This window comes from Anarrhichthys ocellatus, unplaced genomic scaffold (assembly GCF_004355925.1).
Source record: "Anarrhichthys ocellatus isolate YVR2014 unplaced genomic scaffold, GSC_Weel_1.0 scaffold14, whole genome shotgun sequence".
Lineage (NCBI taxonomy): Eukaryota > Metazoa > Chordata > Actinopteri > Perciformes > Anarhichadidae > Anarrhichthys > Anarrhichthys ocellatus.
The window spans coordinates 6667075-6685168 of record NW_022280044.1 but is presented as its reverse complement, the minus strand read 5'-3'; the positions used below and the strand labels follow the sequence as shown (position 1 = coordinate 6685168).

Genomic DNA, 18094 nt, shown 5'->3' with positions numbered 1-18094 from the left:
AAAGCCTTCACGCCCACATGTCACATCTTCTGTATTTAATAAATGCAGGGACAGAATGTGAGACATTGTCATTTCTTCACTGCCAGGTAGCCCGTTTTAGAGATATCAATGACATCTTGGCAGAATGATGGGAACCCTTTTAGTCACACCATTTTTTAAATGTATCGTCATGTCAGTGTTTGTTAGTTGAGTGTGGAACGCTGGACACTTCCGACCCTCAATAGTCACCATCTTGGATACGTATCGAAAGAGAGTGAGAGGTCCCGGGTCCAAATCCCGGACAAAGCCCCCATATGTTACAACCCGGCTCAAGGGAACAACATAAATGGGAGACCAGACGAGTTGAAAGTAATAAACAAGCACATTTGTATAAAGTATAACGTTAACTAAAACTAAACAAACATGGAGAGTCAGTAATCAGTGATGTCAGCATGTGAGGATGATGTGGAAATGTTTGGAGCAAACTAAACTAGACAGCAGCCACGTCAGCCAAGGAAGAGAACGTCCATGTTCAGGTGGAGAGAATGTCTATTCTATTCCTATTTTGTTTCTATGGTACTAACGTAGCTCCTACATGGCAGTAGCCTACATGTCGTGGGTAGACAGCATGTCGATGGTATTAAAGAGTGCGGATCGCTACATCATCTAAATGGACCCAAGTGATATTTACAGGTACATTTATGTGATGTTTAATAAGCTGCAGCTGAGCTGCTAATCAGCTACCTAGCCTGAAAACGTACGTTAACAGTGCACTTTTGTTTGGATGCTGGTTCAACAAGTTAAAGTGCGGGACATGACATGTGTTTCTGTTAGATAAGAAGGAGACTTGAGCAGGAACGCTATGGCTCTTTTGTTGGGGGCTCAGTGTGACCGTGTGTGCTCTGCCTCTGATAGAACGCTGACCTTTATCATTGAAACGTTGTAATTGGATTCAACTCAAGGCAATCCCGTCCCTCTATTAACGCTTTTGTATCTTTCTGCAAAGTACTGTTGCCCTACAGTTAACCTTTAACACTTGCACAATGCATCTTCTCATCTCAAAGAGAGGCCTTTTAGATGGCAGTTGACCTCAGTTTCTTCCTAACTTTCCCATTGATGAGAGCTTTATTGTTTTTATAGTATTTCTGGGCAAATATTTATATTCCTTAAATATTTCTCTGAAAAGAAAAACAAGAGGCATCAGAAAAACGGAGCTTGTGCAGACAGAAAGGTCACCTACGTTTGATGCCTTCTGTGTTGTTACACTACTCATTTCTAAGCTGTCATAATCCTGTAATGCAGCGCTCATTTACTGCCTAAAGCGGTTTATTTTTAAATCAACAGAGAGAGAAAATAAAACCATGAACCAATGCATACCTCATTTATTTCATTTTCTGTATGTCATGCTATTACAACACAACCGTGATAGTCAGTGCTAACATTTTCATCCTCGGTGCGAGTTTGTCCATCACATCCTGTCTGTGCACGGAAAACTGTGATATGGTACAGTGTAGTTTAGTTGTACAGCTCTTTACATCAGCATGGTTGAGTCCGTTTTTTTTTTTTTCTTCTTCTAATTTGCAAAATAAACCTAAATCGACAAATCCACTAAACAGAGAGAATCCTAAACTAAGAGAGGCTTCGGAACAAAGACCAGAGTTGGAGAAAGAAGACGTAAAATAAAAAAATAAAATGGTGAGAGAAGTATTCAGGCACTTAGAAATACTCTCGGGTCCTTGGCTACACTGTGCTTCATTACATGGTACATGCATTTTAGAGCCTATCCTGTCATGAGGAGTATGAGGTTGCCTCTACAAGACAAGGCTTTAGCACATTCAAGAACAACTAATTAAAGGGATTTCAAGTATCTCACACAACATCAACGTTCCTATTTACATGTGATCCTAGTGTTCTCTACTTACGTATTCTCATTGCATATCCCCTAAGACGTCATTTAACAACCATTATTGTACAAAGTCAGTGACAAACGAAACATGAAGCGAGAGGAAATTTCACAAGATATCAGCAACACCCAGTATCCAACATGTCACCAATCATGGGATTCTTTTAGGTTATTATTTAGTTAGTATTTATAAAATGAGCTTTTTTTTGTGATAATCTATTTTCCTGTACTTTTACATACCAATCTTGTCTTTCATGTGGTTTACATTGGATTTCTCTAGGCGTATGTTCCAGCGGCCATGATGGAAAGGAAGCCATTTGAGAAAATGACAGCATCAATTTTCTCTTCACCCACTGCCGGTAACATTGCTGTACACAGTGTTATTAAAGGGAAACGATGCATGCACTTGCTGCTTGGCTTGAATGGGGATGGTTGCGTTGATTTGTCGTGACTGAGATGATCGCATAGTCTGCCATCCCCAACTCTGAGAAATCTGTCCTCCCCTTGAAAGGGCCCGGGAAGAATGAAATCGAGTGAAGGCAAACGGTAACAATTAACAGTAAACAGCATTGACTCTGAATGACTGAAGTAACCACAACACATCAACAAGAAGAGATCACTGAAACTGACATTTAGCCTTGTGCTTACTTCTGATCAGTACAGATATACAAAGACTGACTGACAACGGCTGACTGAAGACAACAGGAACATAGACTTCACAAACTGAGCGTAACGTACAGTACAACACAGCAACACCCTGTTCACCAATCCCTAAAACCTTAGATCCCAAAACATCAAATAAGACACTCTTAAATTCTTTGACAGAATTATCTCAACTCACTTACTAGCTAGTTTACGTCTCGCAGTCTTCATCTGCAGAGGGAGCTTGCTCAATTGTCACAGAGAGAGTTCAGTCTTTAAGGAACTTCGGCCACGTGATAATCATTCATACATGGTGGCAATTCTGACAAAACCCAGATTATGCTCAGGGACGTTTTAACGTCTTGTGCCAACGTTCTCGTATGCAACAAAATCTCCACATGGCAACTACGGTATGATTTGTGAAAGTTTGTGGTTATGGTAAATAAAAAAGTGAACGTGACCTCCACACCAACTCGCAAACTGAAGGGCACACAACTTCCTCCATCGGCACTGAATGATGCCGTTGGATGTAACCAGATTTGAGGTGCTGAATGGTTTCTGGTAAATACTGACTCCCATTGACTTGAATACTTTGGCTTGTTCCCACTGGGATGCTTTATGCGTAATTAAACAGTGTCCATCTTGGTCTTAAGTTGAGAATCTCACTCCTTGAAAGTATCATAACGTCCACTGGTTGTCACATGATTGAAGTTCCTGTTCAAGATAGCCATGTCAAGTGAGCACACTCCGTCTGCTGATGCACACTAGAGATTAAATAAATTGGTACATGAGTCAAGATTATTTTGTGGAAACTACTATTCCCGAGGTCAAAAATGAACTGTCTCACTCATTCAAGTTTAATTAGAAAATGCCATTGGATATCTACTGTTCAATATCCCGTAACATTCAGGGTCTTCATCAATTACAATTTCTTTTTGGCAAGAATATAGTGTAGTTTCCTGCCATAGTAATTCAGGTAGCCAGATTAATTTTCAAAACCAATGACTATATTAGATACCATTTGCTTTCAGCTAACTGGGCCAATTTTGTTCATGTTTTAAGGCATAAATATACTAGAAAAACAATTTAAAGGCATGTGTTCATACAAGCAGAATGGCCAGTTTGGAGCCCAAATAATGCTGTAAATTGTTATGGTGAGTAGCCCAAACTGACATGTAATGATGGGATTCTGTAGGGGTGCAAAGCATACACTGGTTGTCCGTTAAATTCTGAAAAAAGGGAAGCTGTAATGGACAAGAAAGCTCTTCGCTAAATCTGGAGGAACCTTTGGAATAGGACATGCCTCGTTGACCTGCAATGACATATTTGTTATTGTGAGACTGGTGCTAAAATGATCCTAGTGTTTTCCACTGCTCTATCTGGTTGAAGCTGTCAAGCTAGCATCACCTCTGGCCACACGCTGTTGGGTCTGTTCAGAAGAGGTCTTTGTTGCTCCTGAAGCCACACCCAAACAGTGATGTAACGCTGTGCTGACACACCCGGGTGTACACTTGTACATCACTGCAGCAAGGGGAGAATTTAAACCACTGAAGGTTTGTGCAGTTCAGATGTGATTTGAAATGATTTTAGATTTGTGCGACAATGACTGCAGAACAGACTTCCGTGTTTCTATGCAACTGTGAAGAGAGAAGGGGGAATCTGAAATGCTGCACCAAGAATAAACTGATGACTGCTACACATAGCACCATAACCCAAAGTCATATGACATGTTCTGATTCCAACACAAGGACAGACGCACTTTCAAATTCAAGGTTTCTGCATGTAAAAAGATGTAACCCTGTTTTTGCTTTTGTTAATAATTACATAATGTGACATATTCTTTGTTTGATAAATGGAAAATACATTTTGATAATAGAAATAAGTATAGAATTGCAAGACAGATATAAATAAACATTAATCTTAGTATGCTGCAAACGTCAAGAATTTTCTTTGACATAATTTACATATGTCTATTCAAATATCTCAAATTTTTCATGATTGTTAATTGTTATTTTGCTAGCCAGGACAACCTTTCAGGGCATGTTTATTGAACTATTAGCACACAAAGACCTGAATGTGTTTGGGGATAGTGACAGAGTAGTTCATGGAGATGACTCACTGTTTGGCAGGGTGTGTAGCCATCATGACAAAAACTATTTGCTCAGCATCTCATTATATCAAAAAGATATTATCATGTCATAATGATGTATTTTTCTTGTTTTTAATACAGACCACTTTACTAAGTATGAACAGGAAACGTATCACTTCATCCAGAAACGTTCTCGTTATTACACACAAGGGTGTAGGTTTGGTTTCATATTATATTAAATGATCTACTATTTCCAAAGTCAGCAAAGAACCTTTGAACTCAGTTACGATAAAATTAAAAAGCTTTATTGTAATTTACTGCATTATCTTTGATTGAAGGTCAGTGCTAGAATGAAGAGGAGTTTGTGTACTATTATTAGCGTACTGTCCACAGTCTTCATCACAATGAAGGTGGAGCAGCTTGTATGTTGCCTAAGAGGCAAATGTGGGGTAAAAAAACCAGTGTATTACAGTGTGGTGTCTGTAGTTGACTCACTATTGCTTGTACAGCTTATTTGCTGTGAGTGCATAGTGATAACTGAGGGAGACCATATTAACATTCAGATCAGAGCTTCTTCCATCTGGGCTTTGGTGGTTGGAGAGTAAGAATGTGGTATTTATTTTTACTTTATGACCATGATGTCATGGTTTGGTGGTGTGGCTAGAAATCAATTTAATATGTAGCAATGAACCGATATCGGTCTATTTTTCAGGCTTTAATTGTATCTTTTTCCTCGGGACATAATATAGAAGTTGTTTTAATGAGCTAAAGTGCTGTGTCGTTATAATAACAAAGGTTTTTTGTTTTAATTAAATATACTGATATTGTGTAACGAAAACAGTTTCTTGGTATGACCGGATACAGTGATATGTGGTTGTAAAAGTTTCTTGTTAAAACTCAATCATTTTGCATGTAGTAATAACAAAAAACAATGTCATTGTCTTGTCCACCATGAATACATTTTTCTCATAAAATCTCCTCGATTATTAATCCCAGAGCTACTCAGGAGCCTCCAACTAACCATGTCATCTTAGCTAAAAAGCCTTATTCTCAAGCCTAACCGCAAATCATAATTTGGATTAGCATTACAATTATAAAAATGTCTGTATAAAACGCATAATCCACAATGGCATTATTGAAAAATAATGCATGCTATTGCATGGGCTATTTGCCCCCACATTTACATCCACAGACTGCATTATTGTTCAATAGCTGCACAAAAGTAGATGATCCTGCTTACACCATGGCCACTTGCTACATTTGAAATATAAGTGTTGTTTCTTTATTGTTTGGGGCAGTACATTCTTTAAATGTAATCTCTGTATTGGCACTATCTTTGTCAACCTTGTAATGAGCGTTTCATTCCTACTCCAACAAGCTCAAGACTCGTAAGACTTGAATTAGCAGCGTTCCAGCAATGACAATTAATTAATAATGCCAAAGAGAACATTGCATCAGACAAGTGTGATTATCTGAAAATAATCCAGACCTTCTGACCAATCAGGACTCTATGGAGGCCCATTTCCGCCCGGAAAAGGAAAAAGCATATTTAAAATCCTAGGACTGACAAAAATAAATGGTAAATGAAAAACAATGAGATAGCATGGCCCTGATCAGCTGCTGCTTTCCATTCCTCATCAGTTTTAGGTGGCTTTTGTGTCATTAACTTGGAAAAAATGTGACCCTGCACCGTGGCTGAGCTAATTCAACCTGACTCGTAATCGTGACGTAGCAGGTAACGTTGACAAGCTAGCTAAAGCTAGCTATAATTTTGAATCACTATCTCTTAATTTTCACTTAAAACGTAAAGGTGTTGAAGTCATTTAATACATGATCATTTTGAGTGGGAAAGGGACATTTTGTTAGATCTTCAACAGGCCGACGCAAAAGCCGAACATTGTTCATTTGCACACTCCACCCACATTGCAACGATACGAAGACGGTTTAAACGTTTCCCTTCAAGACAACATGTCACAGAATTTGCATTTAGAAAGTCCAAATTTCTACAAAGTATTTGATAATGTTGAGTAAGTATTTATATTTTTAATCATTCCTAACCTTTCCTTTCCTTTGTTACAGAAATGGGCTTCCATAGCATCCAGTATTCTCTGTATCTGCGACATGGTTTTCTAAATGCTTCAGTAAGTGCTTACCTGTCTCTATTAAAATAGTTTTTTCATTTTGAATTGTCTGAATAAAAAGCTCAAGGCAAGCAGGGAGATAAGACTACTTTATATCTGAATACCCCATATCCAAGGCCTTACTGGTCTAAAATATAACACAATGTATAGATCAAATAGTCTCCATAAGCAGGCAATGGCCTCAGAAATGCTGTCAATATAAATATTTAAGTTCACATTTAATTTGAAGGGGAATGAAAGAAGCAGTTGTGTTTGCAAAACTCAGAGTACATTTTAACGTGGTGCTTTGAGATACCAAGACGAGAGCTCCGGGAAATGAAGTTTAGGGTGTCAAGTCTTACAAATATATTTCTTTTTATCAGATATTCCAAATTTTCATCTATAAAAAGCCATTATCATGTCAATGTTTGCACCTGAGATTAAAAATTTCAAAGCTCCATATGCAATTTTTGTAGAAAAGACAATGTTGGTGTTAGACTATTAGACTCTCTGGCCTTCCTTCTCATCTCATCTCAGATCAGACATCAACAAACCCTGGTAAGAACATACGACAGAATCCCTAAAATACAAAGATTTCTCAGCAGATTTGACGCTCACATCACCTAAAAGTTTGAAATAGTAAACACTACAAATGTGGGTCCTGTTACAATAAACATTTTGGTGTTCATTAGGTTCGTGTCACTTTGAAACAGCTGTCAGACAACAGTGCTTATGTCGTCAGCCTCGTCGGGTTTCTTGGGCTTGCTGGGGAGAGACTTGAGGTACTCCAGGTGGCGTCGGGCGTCCTCCTGGTTCTGACGGACATAATACACTACATAAGAAATGACCATGGCAAACCAGCCGAACATGGTCACCAGCATAGCGTAGTCTGTGGTCCTTTTGGCCAGGTTACAGAGGTCAGTATCCACCGCCAAGAAAGGTCGACCCTCCTGGTCACGGTGCTCCGAGCTCCTGCAGAGGACCCGGGCGACGGCCTCGTGGTTGTGGGCCATCCCGCCGATGGCCTGCTGGAGGGCGCAGTCGCAATGCCAGGGGTTATCGTCCACAATGACGCGGGCCTTAAGCCGAGCAAAGGCATCCTTGTGTACGCTAGTGATGCGGTTGTGGGAGAGGTCCAGCACCTGTAACGTCGCCTCGATGCCGCTGAAGGCACCTTCCCCTAAGGTCTCCACCGCGTTGTATGAAAGGTTGAGCTCCCTCAGGAGCCTGAGTCCGTGGAAGGCTTGATCCGGCACGGCGCCTATCTGGTTGTGGTCCAGCCTCAGCAGGACGGTGTCGACCGGGAGGCTCGGGGGGATCTCTTTGAGGCGGGACTGACTGCAGGTCACGTTGAAGCCGTGGAGGTGGGGGTCGCGTTGGCAGACGCAGCCCTTTGGACACATGCTGGCCGAGGGGAAGCACAGGGCCATGAGGACAAGGCTCTGAAGGAGCAGGCACATGGGGATGGAGCGCGACAGCCACAAGTCCAGCAAAGTCATACTGACCGGCCGTCAGCAGCATCCCGCCTGGGGCCACAACACTGCCACTGGTCCCTTACACACATCGCATAGTGGCGACTGGTCCTCACTGTCTGCCTAGTGGAGATCCTGGAGTGTGAACAGATGTTATCATGCTGCGTTGAGGCCTGAAATAAGATTAAACAGAAATACAAGGTGAAAAAATAAGATTAAGGTATACCTTTAAACTTTTTATGTAGTGTGGCATTTTATTTGTTGTCTCATTATCACCACTGAATTTGGATACTTGTGTTAGCTTGATGTGAATTTGACAGGAGCCCATATTTAAGTAAGGATGTTCAAATCAAGTTTTCTGGCCCAGAGTGTGATCCAAGCTCTTTTATATTCAGTATTTGCTGTCCAATTCCAAACTTATACTAACTTAAATATCAATAAATACGTACCTGACAAATTGAAATAATAGCTATAGCCTACTAAATCTAACACACATGTTTCGTATGTGTGTAAGTTGGCCCACTTTTTTGGTCCAGACTAAAGCAAATATGGGATGGATTGAATTTTTTAGAGGCATTCATGGTGTTCAGAGGATTATTCCGAATGACTTTGACACCGGGTCATCGTGCCACTCTGATGTTGACAGTGTTGGTTCACTATTTTATGGATCAACATACAGTACATACATTCATGGTCCCCACAGGATTGTCATCACTTAGTGACTTTTTATCTAGCGCCTAATGACATTTCTGCCCTTGGCCAGATATCCCTTGGTTCTATTACCAGTACTGTATTTTTTACATGCATACCTCTGTCTCTGTTGTGTGTAATAATCCTTGTACTCATATTAGGTGTAAGATATGGAAACTTTTATTCTCATCTCTTATCCAGGTTGCTGATCATCTGTGAGGGTTTCTTTGACTCCTCAACAAATGACAGTCTCTCATCTCCGAACTGAAGTGCAGGAAAATCAGTATCAGACATTTCAGCACACACTTAGCCATCAACAGGACTGCATAGAAATGTATAAAGAAACGTTGATGTGTTTTTCAGCTGAATATATTCTGTATTAGGAAAAGCCTGAACCTTTCCCTTGATGCGATTTTTAGTGTTTTATCAGGACAGAAGTGGGCATTTTTTGACAGCTGTCCTTCCCAGAGCAAACACCTGCCTCCATAGCCGAAAGCTAGGCAATATTATTTAAAAATGACTGGATTTTCCCCGATCCTGAGCCTATGGGTCAGTTCAGGACATCCTTAGATCCACTTTCATTTTCATGTAGATCATTAAAAATGAACAAAAACTTCTGTTTTACTGATTAACAGGAGTTGTTGTTGCTGAAAACTGCTACACGGAACGTTTGCATGGTACATAAGTATGTGGTTATGTAGTTGTAATTAATTATAATCTGGTTGTCCAGAGAAAATAAAGATCATGGTTCACAAAAGCAACAGCTAACTGTTTCAATTAACATTATGACAACAAGCGTCAGAATCCTCTCAAAATCAGGTGTATATTGCAGCGCGACCATTAACTTCACTTAACAATGTAACGCACACAGAGACATCTGTTAGACAGAATATTTAAAAATAGATTAGGGCTCCTGAGATCAGTTACAAAAATGTCCTCTCCTTTTATTCCCCTCCAACTGTCTAGCTCACTCATGCCTAACAACATTATGCATAATAAATAAACACAGTTATATCTTTCTATCTGTGAAAGAAGTAGGAAAACTAGAAGTACTGCCTCGCGCTTGTACGCCTCTGCCAACCAAACCAGTTTCCCATCCAAGTCTGTGCAAAATGTCACCACTTCATCATTTTATTCTATCAGACATTTGTGTGAAATTGATAATAAATATCACGTTCACTAGTATGAAGCTGGCGGACTTACGACGCACAATATAATGCCGTAAACATAATGCCACCGGCCACGGCTGTCTCATAAATATACCTGTAGATAGTATTTCCACAACAACATTGATGCACTTAATTATTTGTGTGGATGGAAATAATCTGATTCATGATAAGTGGAGAATAAAGATGACTAATTCTACATCCTTCACCTCACACTGATCTCAGACACATCTTATTGTTGGAGTGAGTCACAGTTTTACAGCAGATTATAAAGAGACAACAGCGCTATAACCAGAGGTGTTCACATTTAGTGTCCTTCATACCATCATCCACAGAGAGAAGCATCCATTCTTATGTTCACTGCAGCGCTTTAGCAATTACTCTTCATTGAACCCCGGTAGCTCTTTTTTGTTTTTTCGGAAAAATGTATTCATGCACAGGTTTTACAGTCCGAGTTTGTTTACGATACAGAGGGGCTCAACAGAAAAATAACCTTGAACTTTATTTCATTTTTGTACACTTGAGGGCATTAATATTTCTCTAAGAGACCTTGAGGAGTAGAATAGAATATATGAAAATATATAATCTTTCAGTTCTCTGTCCCAGCTCATTACTGTCTAGCAGCAGCCTAGTGGAGAGGCGAGGGATTTGTGAGGACCAGTGGCAGCATACAGGCCCACATCAAGCTGTTTACCCAGCTGCTGCTCTGCCACGAGAAGCTGTTGCTGTATAGAAACCGGCTTTGTCTATTAAACCTGCACTGTGCTAATGGGAGGCATGAGCTTCTGACAGACTAAAACCATGTCGTAAATTACTTGCTGGTTTGATTAGGAAGAAGAGCCACTGCACTCTGGAAATAACAAAAGCTGTAAGTGGATCCGGGGGGGGGGGGGTGAAACAGAGGATTATCTAACAATACAATTAAAATATATATAATATTATATTTGTCGAGACGATTTCTGACCATTTGCTAGTTCACATGAACGGTATTCAACTGGTGAAACAGAAGGTGGCTTTAAATTGTTAAATTAGGTTAGCGCTGATCGCCATTGTTTATTTATAAAAGTGCCTACAAAACAACACAATGGCCGTTTTATGTTTTGCAGGTATTTGGTCATAAACCAAAGTTTTTAACGAATATACAATTTTGAGTTGAGGACAAGAAGAAAAGTCTGAGGATCACCGGATTTATTACCATTCGTCCTGATGGAAACACGAACGCCTGTGCCAAATTTCATGGCAATCCATCTGAGACATTTGTCTCACAACTTTTTCAACAACAAAAATCACCAGAGCCATTCATCTTCAGGGCAGCAGAGATGTGTGCAAATGTCAGACAAATCCATCTGATGCTTTGAGATATTTCAGTCTGGACCAAAGTGATGGACCGCCAAAGCACTTCCCGCCCTACAGCCACACGGCCGGCGTGACTAAAAAACCAATTGAGCTGTCAGATGGAATTTGGAGCCATTAGCTTGAGATGATATGAATATGCTGCTGTGTGACGTCTTATTGCTGTATGTTTAACCAGCAGCCCTGTTCCAGAGTGTTGTCCTAAACAGCTCAAGGCTCATAGATAGACTGTGTGCAACATTCTTAGGTTTTATTTAGCACGCATTCCAAAAAACAAAGATGTTTAAAAGTCTGGTGATATTCTGTCATATAAAGTTCTGTCGACAAATTTCATGAAAAGACCCGAATCAACACTGAATTCATTTTTCCAACATTCTCCTTTGTGCCACAGAGCTCCATTGTTGTCCATAAACTATTAAAACACATCACTGAGACACACTGTTTCTTGACTCAATCCCACAATCACCGTTCTTCTGCCACAAATACTCACTAGACCACCAAATGTGGATTAATCTGTCGATGAAAACAGTCCCAAACAACTGCTGTTTAAAAAAAGAAAATCAAACTAGTGTGTGACATTAGCATCTCCAAAGTCACTGAGTGGGTAGATTTGTCCAAAAAGAAATGAGGCGGACTAACACATCGTTGGTTTTGGTGTTTTCATGAGATTTCACTGACAATAAGAAAACTATTAGCATTGTTAGCTTATCTTGTGGTCCTGACTTGTAGAGGGCCTTTTCCTGAGAGACGATGGATCAACAAAAGTGGGAGAAAAAAAGCACAAATAATAATGGGTTTGGGTTTTTATATTTCAGGATATTGAACTGAATTCAAATATGACCTAATCTGTAATATCTTTTGAGCGTATCGGGTAGACATGATTTGCATTTAGGTCATAAATCAATCAACTTATAGCTGGTGCCCAGTGCACATCAAGATCCACTGGCTGAATGCACTCGTCCATTTCTGACATACTTGAGTGGAATCTGCAGAATGTATCTGTAGATGTTGAAGAATGTCTTACCACTTCAACTATTCTGCCCTCTATCAACAGTTATTGTCAATATGTTTCTTTTCTCCCTCGTCACAGTCTTGTTATGAGCTTAAGACTATACTTTTAAAGGATCTAAAAGGTTCTTCCTGCACATTGTTGTCTACGTTTCCATAGCGGCCTAAAAGACCTGCAAATATCAGGCAAATTTGTCAGAATGAGAAAGTAACATGATATGGGACGAGGGCTGCCGGTGGTGGCCGTGTTAAACGTACCACCATTGCAGCCTGCAGTTCAATTTGCCAATTTGCTGCATTAACTGATGCACGTTTGATGTAATGAATAAAATGCAGAGAAGGAAAATGAAACCACTGTCTCCACAGTAAATCATCTGTTGATTGTTTGTTATTTATTTATGCTTTAGAGCGCATCCGCCATGAAACAATCAGCAAATAACTTTGTTTTTCATTCACTCGCTCTTCTACCGCTCGCCCTTTTGTTTTTTTTAGAACGAGTCCGGAAGCCGAGAGCAAAGCCAAATTTTACATTTAATGTTAACTAACAAAGGAAAAAAGCTCTCCTCTCGTATTGTTTTGAAGCAAGACGCGGGAACTTTAGCAGCTGCAGTGTCTACAGACAATAGCAGTGCTTTTATGGAGCAGTTGCAAGCGACCTCCACATGTGTAGCTCTATCCCGTCATACGCTAGCCGTGCTAAGGCTGCATGTCTTTCTGTTGTGTGTTTTCCCTTGTGATTTATCCCCACCACTCTGCCAACAACTTACCCACGTTTGGTGGCTTCTAATTTCAGACCCTGCTCTTTTCCATCGCTCTGCATTTAATGTTAGACGTAAAAAAAAAGCCGTGGCTGTGCCGGTTGAGAGAGGTCGTTCTTAATTTTCCTCCGTGTGAGACAAGATTCCACTTAATCTTCTGAACCAACAGTTCGTCTCATCTACAGTCTGCCAAAAAAACTTCTGCTGTATTTAAAACTAACTCACGTTTCAGGATGTGAAATCCTCCATCGAGCATTTTGGTTAGGCCCCAAATTGAATACAGCACGGTTACCAGTGGATTCCTTACACAAATGGATTTGTATTATACTCGTTTTTAGAAGGTAGAGAGAAGCTGGTGTTCTTACACAGAATTTCAAGCAGTGTGTGCAACCGAGATGTCTCCTTGTCGTGTCAGAGGTTCTCGAGCAACACCTCCGCAAAAGTTAGATTTTTCTTCCCAGTGTTTCAAGGATTCTTGGCCTGGGTTATTAAACCACCCACTATTATTCATTGATTATGTAGCAGCACATTAAGGTGCCTAATGATTCAAGGCTGGTATGGGAATAAATGTCCCATTCACACAGACAGAACAATGCCGCTGTGAGTAATTTAGAAAGCTTCCAGGAGATTTTCAGAGCTTTCTCAATTTAAGATATTAATTGTTTTTGCTTGATATAAATGCTCAATAGACCCGGACTACGAGATGATACAGAGTGTTAAAGGAGGGTGGGGGGTTGTTCCTGTTCCAGCTTGAGGGGGCGTTCATGTTTACTCTTCTAGTTGGGAATGCTGTTTTGAAGCTTTAAGTTTTAGCATATTAATTAACCCCATCTTTGATTTTTGGCTTTCTCTATCTTGTTTTTTTGCAACCAGAAGTGACACTAAAGGGTTGAGCTAAGTACAACTGAACACTGAATGAGACATTTTTAGGCGACCAAAATGTTACGGCTAACTTTCATGAACCTAAAACACACCGATAAAACACAGATCGGTGGAGCCCTGTCAATCACAAGGTAGCCACGCCCTAAAGAATACTCTGCTTTGTGGGCTAGATGAACATCACGCTGTATCGAAGAAGACTTGAAACTAGAGATCGGAAACTCCTGTTTACGATGTTTACTGAGGTAATGAATCAAGTGTTAAGTAGCGTTATTTTCTCACTTCTATACAATCCCATTTGTTTTGGCAACCAGAGGAGTCGCCCCCTACTGGCCATTAGAAAGAATGCAAGTTTAGCTTAGCGGCTAGCTGACTTCTCCTTGCTCATAGCTCTCCTACTCTTACTTGGTTTAAGTCACTGCATCTCCCGACAGAACACCTCGGTTGAATTTCAGCCTGCGTGCACGTTTTTTTGCAGACTAACAATGTTGACACACAGAGCAGCTGTTATCGTTAGCGAGAACAACAAGTTAGTGGACTGTCGAGTGTTTGAATGCCGTCTAACTGTCCGAGGGTGAGACGAGGGAGAAGTGGTTGAGTGATTTGTAAATGGAGGATAACAGCGCACACATTCATAAAGTCTCTCCTCCAAAGCGTTCATAGTGGACGGACGCAGTTGTGAGATAAATTAAAAGAGGAGCACTTGTGAGTGAAGAGGGCATGCTCGTCAGATTGTCTATTTTGTAAAGTTACAGAAATTGTAAAGCAGCCCCCTCTTGATTCCACTACTGAGGTTTTAAACACTTATAGTTGATCCAACAAGGACTTTGTTTGAAGCACACCGAGGCCTTAACCATTGTTTCAGCATTTCAACTAGCATTTTCATGACTGTATTTCAGTGTTTATCAGGTCTTGACTACACACACTTGCCTAAATAGCCATCGAAAGGCTGTTGGAACAATTTTCACTTCTCAGCAAGATCTAATCTTCTATCTGAGGGATTTAGAAATAGTTTTTTGAAGGTTTTGAAGCCTCGAGTTCTATGGTCTATTTTACTCTAAATGGACCATAATTTACCAAATGAACATCATGCTGTATTGAAGAAAACTTGAGACTATAGTGATTGAGACCATAATCTCATGTTTATAATATTTACTGAGGTAATAAATCAAGTGAGAAGTAGAGTCATTTTCTCATAGACTTCCATACAATCTGACTTATTTTTGCAACCAGAGGAGTCGCCCCCTGCTGGTCAGTGGAGTGAATGCAAGGAACTTCCGCATTGGCTTCACTTGTCAAAACCAGTGGTTGCCGCCTGTCACACACACACATTCACACACTGATTGCAGAGGCTGCCATACAAGCTGCCACCTGCACATCGAGATCTAAACTAACACACATTCATGCACAGACTTCTGGAAATTTGGGGTTCAGTATTTTGCCACCGATTAGAGGACGACCCGCTCTACCTCAGAGCCACAGCCGCTCCAACATGTTAACAGCATGTTCTGCTACCCCAAAAAAAACACTTAATGCAGCTTAAAAACATAAAGCTTGACATTATCGTAACGAAAACATATAGATCGGATAGAACAGTAACAGGGGTCAAGATTAATATATCAACCTGTCAATTTACCATTCAGCTGATGTCACTGTTAAAACTCTTACATCATCATTTGCACAACATATTGTCAACATGTGAAAATGCTAATAAACAGGTCTGATTCATACACAGCAGTCATTCATGGTGTCTGCCTCTTGGTGATAGCTGATTATTATAGCGCTACCTTTAAAGGAGGCAAGTTTTAGGAGAATAAGGTGGTCTCTACCTGCATCAAAATTGCCTGCAATCACAATGTCTGTGCTTTTCCTGAGAAGAGAGGAGCTCGCAATCAAGGAATTATTAGCCTACTGGTGAGAAGCACCTACTGTCCCTCTGTCTTTTTTACAGCAAAACTGATTACAACGCAGGGCTGGCAGAGCCGACATAGCTCAACCTCCACCGCCTCACAGCAAAGCTGCTTCGCTGCTGTTCCAGGGTTGGATTTGTGAAAGGTCACAATACCTCACCTGTGAGAATGAGGGATTATATGCTGTGCATCAGCTAACAGGCTAAAATAATAGGTGACATCTATCCGGCAAGTGGACAGCTCTATACATATGTGCATCTGATTACTCAAGCACAGGATTCTTGTTTCTACTCCTGAATTGTATACACCTCTTATTTTCATATTCTTTACTTTTTCTTCTCTATTTATCTGTACTTACAACACCTGAATGTCCCCTCATGAAAGGCTTATCTACAAATAAACAATTCAACAACTCCACTATGAATAAGCAATATGCACAGACTATATAGAGGTAAAGTGCCTTCCACGTTGGCAAACATGCTTGGACACCTTTAACTAGATTTAACATCCTCAGTTCGGCCTATATCAAATGCAAGCAGCACTGCTATTCATTTAATTTAAGCGTTTAGAATCGGTTCCCTGTTATTCCAACAATGTTCTCCTACCAGAGTAAATCCATAAGAAGACAGCTATTTCTAAAGGTTGTTTGGGTTTGAATAGCAATTGACACACAAACAAATAAGACATTAGGCCTAAAGGAGCAATTTTAATCGAGCTTGTCTGAGACGCTTTCTCTATTCCAATGAGACAGGACTTCATAATTGGAGTGGGGTTTTCCTCGTCCGTCAGGAGTCGGGTTGACGCCTTGAGAATGTGACAGGCGGAATAACCAAATATGAATCAACGCAACACCCTCTGGCCGGGATGCACCTGAGGTCTGCACGGACAGCAGGGAATACACAGAGAATCCTTGGAGAATCCAGCTGTTGCCTCACATGTGGAGAACCTCCCTGCCTTAATACAACTATTGCATTGCCGAATGCATTAGATTCAAAGCTCTCCTTTTATATGACATGGCTTTGCAAACACCGCCTGTCGTGTCTATGACCTGAGCAAACAGCAGCAGACAACAGAACAATTACCTTCCCAAATAGACGTAATGTTATCAGCGTTTGCAGTCCAATAAACTGTGGCCCCGATACGCCTCATGAATGGAAAGAACGTCACGCAAAACTCCATTCAAAAATATGGTATTTTAATATATCAATCTTTACTGACAAGCAACAGTTAGACTTCTTGTTAAATAAAACGCAGCTTCTGAATCTATAGGGGCAACATTATATTTCGGCATAGGCTACACCGAACACACCAAGCAACAATTATTTCTGTAGCATTTTAACTTATATATATAAATGAGATCCATATTTAATTTAATTTGATATGTAGTGTATTTTCGGTAATAACCCCAAAAACATGAAATAGTTTTGTCTTTGATGGCGTTTGGCACGACGTTCCTTCTGAAAACATCACGCATCAGCCTACCTGAACTGCCGACACCATATCAAAGCCTGATGTCTAATTGTGAGAAGAAGAAGAAAAACAGAACGCAACCTGCCAAGCACCAGTGCCCATTTATAATCATCCAATATCTACATCATGAATCAAATATATCAAAAAAAACCAATTCCTCCATGCACAAATGAATAAAAAAGGCAGCCACCATAGCAGAGGACAGACAGCGCAACACAATACGGCAGACAGGCATAAGAGCAACAGGCGACACAAGTCTCCTCACCTGCAGACATAGTCATAAGCTGAAGAAATGAAAACGCTCATGTCATATGAAGCAGTTCAGACAGGCTGTGGGGGCAGCCTGCCTGCTGAAGTATCCGCTCACTGATGAACAAGTCGCAGTGTGAATTCGCATCTTTACCTTTCAGTATGAAACACTGCACAGGAGTGAATGGGGAGAAAGGGAGGGGTTCTCCTTGTGAAGCGAGCGGGTAACGAAGACAACACCACGTCCGGTCTCAACATTCAGTGTAAAAACATTTAAATGCAAGTTGATGTTAGAGGGAAATAACTGGAAGGTAATGTAAAATATGTACTCATAATTAAGGGAGAATCAACGAAATATAACTACAAGTGCATTGAGGGTTTCGTTCTGGATCTTTTTGTGTTTCTA

At 40.4% G+C, this 18094-nt stretch overlaps 1 protein-coding gene across 2 annotated transcripts; it reads right to left on the bottom strand.

The window, feature by feature from the left end:
• Positions 1-1343: 1343 nt before the first annotated feature.
• lrrc3b (leucine rich repeat containing 3B) lies at positions 1344-17884 on the bottom strand. 2 transcript variants are annotated; one of them, XM_031854123.1, is made up of 2 exons: positions 17843-17884; positions 1344-8378 (listed from the first exon to the last, which is right to left on the bottom strand). In XM_031854123.1, exon 2 carries the CDS (start codon positions 8230-8232, stop codon positions 7450-7452), a length of 783 nt encoding a protein of 260 aa, XP_031709983.1. In that variant the 5' UTR covers positions 8233-8378; positions 17843-17884; the 3' UTR covers positions 1344-7449. The 2 variants fall into 2 exon arrangements, with proteins under 2 accessions (XP_031709983.1, XP_031709982.1); XM_031854122.1 differs by having other exon boundaries at positions 17705-17851.
• Positions 17885-18094: the final 210 nt, after the last annotated feature.

Excerpts from the sequence above, each read along its gene's own strand:
- lrrc3b (XM_031854123.1), bottom strand. The coding sequence starts at position 8,232 with ATGACTTTGCTGGACTTGTGGCTGTCGCGCTCCATCCCCATGTGCCTG.